Below are 7674 nucleotides of genomic sequence, written 5' to 3'. Positions count from 1 at the left end.
ACACCCTCATCCTGATATTATCATAATGGTTGCATTGCTTACATGAAACAGGATAAATCTTTCCCAAAAAAGTGCTCACAGAGACATCCACAGAGAAAAACAAATGTATTGTTGGTTCAAATAGTCTCAAATAGCAGAAAGGCAGTCTCTCATTGGTTTAAGACATCACTTAGTAATGTTTTAGAGAGCCATTCATTTTGGCATAGTTCTGCCAGTAAAACTTAATGTGATTTATGCTTTAATTAACTCAAGATAAATTTTTAGAAAAATTTAGTTCAATCTGTGAGAGAGTAAACATTTTCAAATCTTACAGTTAAGACTTCAATAGTATGAGAGCAAGTTTAGAAAACATTTTTATTAGACAAATTATTTAGACAAATTATACACAGAAAGCTCTGTCACTCATAACTGAGGCCTCCAAAAATGTTTTGTGTGTTTGTATAATAGGCGATACATCAAAATAAGCCTATTTTAAATATTGTACATGGTTAACAGTTTGTTGATAGCTAAAATCACTGCAACATCTGGTATGTCCCTATATAGCTTGTTGTAAAGATTTTTTTGTTTTAAAATCAGAGTTGTAAATGAGATCATGAATGTTACAAGGGAAAACAAGTTGTGCATGCACTTAGTTACTTGTTACCCTGGAAACAAAATGGTTTTTGCATGATAAGAAATTTTTCTGCCTTACACAGTAGACAATATTTGAAGATTTAGTACAAAACAGTGACAATACAAGATGCTCCCCAGAACAGAATTAGCATCAAAATATAATATATCTTAAGAATATACCTTTTAATTTCTCCTAAAGCAAATCACATAGGTTGATTCCTATATCAATCCTAGCCACAGAATGAGTTAGATTAAAGTAAGTGTATGGCTGCGTAAAAACACAGAATAAGTTCTTGCTTCCTACTTACCACATTTTAATTTAAGGATTACAAACAAAGTTCATTCTACATTTCTAACAAGTAAGAATGCTACTTTAAAAGGGTTGTGCACAAAGAGGCACTGTTTTTGCTGTCATCCTTCTATATACTTGGCACTAATGTAAAAAATACATAACTCCTCCAAATAGAACTAAATAAAAAAGGGGGTTGAGTTGAGAGCCCATTATGGTTATTATGTTTTCTTCTTTAGGATAATAAATGACAGTAATTTAAGGCCACATCAATAGTTCTTAAGGGCTCCCACCCCTCCCCAAATATCATTATTGTATTGATTGACTTGCTGCTTTGGAAGAGGATTTTTAACCTTCAATGATCTATGTTTCACCTCTTCTAGAGCTCTATGTGCTGCTGTGGATGTGGTTCAGCTAATAGCATTTTTCATTTAGATAATTAATTAAAAGTAAAATTATCAAGGTTAGCTTTATACACTGCTGAATAACAAATGCAAAACCTATTCAAATGAGTTACATCTAGGAACAAATATTAAATTGCCCTGGATGCTTTAATAACAAAAGTATAAAATATTTTCTGTTGGCAAACAAGGCGAGTCAGAATAACATTAAAGCAACCTGCCTTTTCTAACTGAAAAGAACCCCTGCACTATACATAGTTCCTGTATACAATACGTTTGTTTAAACTAAAGCTTTATTAAATGAATTGCAATAGCAATGGCTGCCTTTTTATATATATACACATTATATAGGTGCATATATATGTATATATATGAAATACTAATTTCTTTAACACAATAGAGGCTTCTGCCATATGATAAAGTTTACTGTACATAAGAAAAAACTTTTAATACTGTACAATCACATAAAGGTCATATGCACTGTTGCAGTGCAAGAGTAGTTTTAACTGTAGTCTTGACTGGCATATTAATGGCTTTTTTGTAATCCTACAAAATTGCATTCTCATCTTATGTGGCCTGAATGGTCTTAAAATTGTTTTATAAACACTGCAGGGGTTGCCTTTGGTCCACAGTTAAAGGACACTCAACGGCAGTGGAGCATTGTATGGATGCAGCAGAAGAATGTAAAAAGACTGAAGTTATTGCAATTGTATTTCAAAAAATAGAGAAATGTTACAGGAGAGGCCTTTATGTAAAATTAATCCTGCATATACTTTTAGTATACTCAGTGCACATTTCCTATACTTGATGTACAGTATATGAAAAGCAGACTAATAGGATCCTAGTACACTACCTTCTTGGGGAACAAGTTGAGTAATGAAAAAAAGTGGAGGAAAATGTACAGGAAGGGAGGGGGAAAGAGAGAAAATCATAGAGGAGAGAGGAGAGGGAGAAGGTGGGAGGAAAAAACTAGAATTGTTACTAATAATCCTGATCTTTTTTTTAAACGTTACATCCATGTTAGTCCCACAATATTACAGTTGCTCCTTGCAAAGGGAGTCCTAAAAAAGAAACAGTGAAGAGATTTGTTTGATGCTCATATGGAGGTGCCTCGGTCTGGATCATTACCCAGATTGAGCCCCAGGGTAGGAGTTGGTTGATAAGGAATAGATGACATTGTTTTTATAGGACTCCTGAAAAAGCCCCCATTAGGTGCCCTGTGCCTAAAAGGGCCAGTTCGGTGCTCAGGCACGTTGCCAAAAGTGAAACCAGAAGCAGCTTTAGCTGACAGTGTGCGGCTAAGAGTCTGGATCTGCTCTGGGATAAAGGTTGTTGTGGTAATATGAGTGTTCCTGAAATCACTGATTTGCTCCAGTGCTTGTCGTGTTGGCAAAGTGTCAATGTCCAGAGGGGTCAAATCAATTGACGAGGTGGAAAACTGTTTATGGGGGCTGTCGTCATCTGTGCACAAGCTATTTACACGTCTATGGAGGTGCTCCAGGTCAATTTCCTTGTCATCCTGGAGATGAAGAAAAAGAAAATAAGGTTCTCATCAGTACTAGCTTTGATGGTTAAAAAAAAAAAAAAGTAGTTCAGCAAACATGTAATTAACTGAACTTTGGGGTTTATTCATTTAACAAATATTTATTGAGCACCTAGTATGAGCCAGGCACTGTGCTAGGTTCTGGGGGATTCCAATTCTGAGATAAGATTATCTACAATAAATATTTTTCTTGCAGTAAAGGTTTTAAAGTGATCATATGCCACATGCAACTACAAAGATATGTAAGCAGTTGATGGGTGATTGCCATTCTATAAAAGACAGACCCAGGCAAAATTGTAACAATAGAAAGTATGGTTTTGGCAACTCTACCCCCCACCTCTTCTTTATACATGCTTCCTCCCTTTTCAGGGTGTCTCATTCCAAGTTAAATTTTTGTTCCTTTCAACCACTTACTCCTAAACTTAAGTTTCCATTCTTGAAAAAAAAGATATAGTAAGCTATTTCATACTAAAGTGTTAGTGACTGTTAAAGTGTTATTCCTTGTAAGCCAAGGATATGTGCGATTGTTTAGAGAGAGCAATACTCAACACAAAATAATTTCTAATTGAGGGATTTATGCACTCAAGGTATCTAGCACCTGAATCAGTCAATATTGTGAGGTCAGTGAGATATTTAGGGACCCCTTCAAGTCAGGGCACGTGAGTGATAGCTTTAGTTTAGGGCCAGCTTTATGCTAACTGACCTCAAAACCAAAGACGTTTTAAGCTATGCTAATGGCGTCTTGGTAAGAAGCAGTTAATAAACAAAAATATAAGTAAAATCTCAGATTTTTGGAATTGAAACCCATTTATAAGTTCCTTATATTTTTCACTAAAAGTGAGTATTAAAGCCCAATATTTGAGAAATAAAACTGGAAGGAAATAAAATTATCCTTGTTATTAGTCTTATTTACAGCCAAACTCAATAAATTAAATTTATGAGAATTTAAGATATCTATTAATCATAAGAGGAGAAAATATTTTTTCATAGGATCTGGATTAGCTGTCACAAGTTAGAATGGAGTATGTATTTTTTTCATTGTGCTATTATAGTGTTCCTCACTGAAAAATATTTTGATGTGCATCACTGTTTTTCCTTCTCCCTTCTTATTTCAAAATTCAATAAAAAATATCCATTAATGCAATATTATCACTGAGACTTTAGAGGATTGAGACATATAATTTTATGGTTCCCACAGCAACTGTAATGTAGTCATCCATCAACAGATATAATAATGCAAAATTTTAATATCATATAGAGTAATTCAAAATATAAGGAGCTTGGGGAGTCCTTACTTTCCAGATTTTTAAAAATATGAGTCTCAGCTATAATGTTGCATTAATGTGGTCTTTTGCATTGAATCAATGTCAACGGAGATACCAGAAGCTTATTCCACAAAGAAAACACTACAATGTGACTTGATTAATTTATAATTCATTCTTCACATATTTAGAATGTATGCTCATTCACACAGGTAGGAAGCTAAAATTCATCTTTGCTAAAGCCAAGCTTTTCCTTATAAATGCTGCTGATCAATTTTGCATATAAGGTGATAAGAAGGAATCCTTACACTACTTTTGAAATCACCCTGTTTGAAAAAAATACATTAATGTGCAACAATTCATATGCAAATGAGAAGCCATATTTATTGTGCATTAAAGCAGATCCTTTCAGGAGTCGCCTCAGGCATCAGTTAGTCAGCCAAGTTCTAGTTATAGAAACTTTAAGTTTCTTTGAAGCTATCCATCACATAAAATTGTTTAGCAAATTCAGATTGGTTTTTGTTTCAATTTGTGAAGCTTTAGTGAATATGACTTCATCAGTTAAAACATTTTCACCCCTTTGGTCCAATGGAAATAAGATAAATTAATCAAGATTTAGCTTCAGATTTTCTTTAATTTATAAGTATCATACTTCTTGATGAAAACAATGCTCAGGCCACTATAAAAGAGATATGTGTAATTCTGTAATTATTCTTTCAGATATTGAGATAAAATTTAATATGGCCCTGAAGTGAAGCTGACTCCACAGTAAAGGAGAAAAATTGAAATTTGGATGTTTTCATGATGTGGATTTTGGATTTGATAAGCTTGGGGCCATCGAAGAGCTTCTATAGATCTACATGAGTAGAGAAAGAGGCAGTCACTAGTGGTGAAGAGAAAATTCTGATCATTTTTATTACAGTATTGTATTTTTGGGGGGCTAGTCTTAGAGATACGAGGAATTTACTTACAAGTTAAACAACTAAGTGAAACAAAATGGTAAGTATCTCTGTGAACTGGTCAAAGGAATCATGGCCTTTAAAAATCACTGAATTAAAATCTATTCTGAGATTTGAGAGAATTTCAAAGCCCATTATGGTATATGAAATTCTAAGTCTTTCAAACACTATAGTCTCCTCTTTACTGAACTGGGGATATCCTAAAATGGAAATTGATATTGATCTTACCAATTTTTATATTTCACAACTTTATTTTTAATCTTCAAGAAATGAAAAAACAAGGACCACCCCCAACCCATTATCCTCCCTGGGATGGTCCTCCCTGGAAATACAGCCTGCTTGTTGATTCAATTTAGAGCCAAATCTCTCAATCAAGTACCTCTTTTGACGGAACCCGGGAGCCTTTCCTCTTGTTCCACCACGTCTCCAGCATGGCTATGAAGCAGGAGAGGACAATTCCAGCAGCCAGGATACAAAAGACCCCTGCAAAGCTCTTTATGTCCAGGGCGCCTCCTTTCTGCTTTGTGTCCACTGACGAGTACAGGTCACACTGGCCATTCTTAGGCCACCATTTGTGCTTCAGGATGTCCATGTCACCATTCTGCTGAAGCTCCAGGATCCTTGGGATAAAGAACATAAGCGTGTGTTATTACAGACATAGTTATCGCCCTGGTTCACAACACATCCATTTATAATCCCACCTCTGTAGGATGGTGGCTGTCAAAGGGAAATGAATATATAGATCTGCTTGTTTTAGATGGAATGCTAGGAAACAGAAAGTCATCATTGCTTTGATTCTACAGACAGCATTGCACCACATTGCTTTCCTCTCTCTCTTCACCCATCCCACCCTCCCATCTTCCTCTCTCCTTTTCTTCCTATTCTTCTTCTTCTGGTTTCATTCTATAATTCTAAATATTTTCCTCCTGGTTTGCTTCAGTGTGTTTTTACAATCACAATTCAGAGGCACTGTTTTTACATGCTTTCAAGTTGTTGTAGTTCTGTGTCCCTTTCCTACATCCAGAATGATACTCCGGATCTTAATGCTTTTATGAAGAACGTTTTGCTGCTTAGAGCAAGATGCTGGCGTAATGTCACCCAGCATATGCTACACACAAAGAAATTCAATTAAGAAGACCTATTATTTAACACAGTGTGAGAGGAAGCCTTGGGATAAGTTTCAAGTTGATAAAATACATCTTTTTTGGTTTTTCGCACAACTGATCTAGTTTCCCTTTTAATGCCAAAGGGGAAGTAATCTTACCTTGGAAAACAAGAAGAAAAGCTGACCAGAGGCTTTCAGAAGTAGTTAAATTCAAATAGGAAAAACCCTCTTCTTTTTCTTCTGCTGCTTCTTTTTCCCCTCCCCAGAGTCTGAGGGTAGCTGCACACTGCAGCTTTTTAAAGTGTGTTTTTCATAGAGGAATTATTCTCAATTCCCAGTGCTTCTTAGGCTCTACCTGAGGCCAGCCTAGATGTGGCCTTCCTCCAGCTATGCCCTTTTTCACAGGGCAAGGAAGATCAGACCAAGGCTGTGTGCCTGTACAGAGTGTGCATCGTCCTCTGGGTTCCCTGGAATTTCCTGGCCAAACAGCTTAGTGCTCTTCCAGGGCCTGCCAGGCCTATTCCCAGGGTTGTCCTCCTGGCAGAAGATCTTACAGCCATGGGTGCACCATAGCTCTATAGGGTGGAGTTTGTAGAGAGTGTGGACAGAGCTCAGATGAGTGAGCTCAGGTGTATACAGCCTTGTGTAGGAGACACTTCAGCGTGCAAGATGGAGCTGCAGGTGGACAGAAAGGGCCCCAGAGCCCTGTGCTCCTGGGTCAGTTCAGACCTCCTGGCTAGTCACATAGAAACTTAAACCTGGCCTCCCAGGGGTCATGAAGGTATATTTGTCCAGATAAGAACATAGAATATATTATATCAAACAGGTTTTAGTTTAATGCATAATTTTTACATAATTAGACTTGGGGTATGTGAACCTATATTTGTACTCTTGCCCAAGGTCTTGGATTATTTGGGGTGAGACTGCTCAAAATTTAAGAGTTCAGAGAATGGAGTTGTAGTGACCTTTTTACCTGTTTCATGTCATCCACATGGCTAGAAGAACAAGCAACATGATAAAGGGAAGAAGATTTTGTGCATTGGAAGTTGGGTCAGTGTTTAATCTGAGTTAAACTAGAGTGAGACCAGCCCTTAAGGCTCTGGTAGAGGGTTGGTCTCAGGTCCCTGTCATCTCTCCCAGACGTTCCCACAGCCTCAGCTCTGGTGCCCCGTGCCGGCAGTCCAGGACTGAGACTGTTCTGAAACCTCCCCAACAACCTGGACCTTTTCTCCTTGCTTCCTATGAAATGTATCTGTCTAGAGCGTTGCTCTAGAAGAGCAATTAATTTGATTAATTGAATTTACTAAAATGATTATGAATATTAATGGGTTATATGTCACCCTTATTCCAGCTTCCATTCCAGAAAAAGCCGTTTGCATTTCCAGAATTTCCAAAAGTGCATTTCACAGCAAACCAGTACCTACAAGGCCTCTGTAAGAAAAGGGCCGTGTGGTTATTAATTCTGAGAAACACACTCTTGGGAATTTACAAAGATGTCAGCCT

General features: G+C 36.9%; 1 protein-coding gene across 3 annotated transcripts in view; it reads right to left on the bottom strand.

The window, feature by feature from the left end:
• Positions 1 to 325: 325 nt before the first annotated feature.
• The window catches only part of GRID2 (glutamate ionotropic receptor delta type subunit 2), a 1611884-nt gene continuing 1604535 nt past the window's right edge, over positions 326 to 7674 (bottom strand). For 2 of the 3 annotated variants that reach the window (XM_054682694.2, XM_054682695.2), the window contains 2 exons: positions 5446 to 5686; positions 326 to 2821 (listed from right to left, as the gene is read on the bottom strand). In XM_054682694.2, the coding sequence (XP_054538669.1) occupies positions 2399 to 2821; positions 5446 to 5686 (664 nt within the window). In that variant the 3' untranslated portion in view covers positions 326 to 2398. 3 annotated transcript variants of the gene reach the window in all.

The sequence above is a fragment of the Pan troglodytes genome, chromosome 3, assembly GCF_028858775.2.
Source record: "Pan troglodytes isolate AG18354 chromosome 3, NHGRI_mPanTro3-v2.0_pri, whole genome shotgun sequence".
Lineage (NCBI taxonomy): Eukaryota > Metazoa > Chordata > Mammalia > Primates > Hominidae > Pan > Pan troglodytes.
Note: the sequence above shows the minus strand (reverse complement) of the source record. Positions and strands in the feature narration are given on the sequence as shown.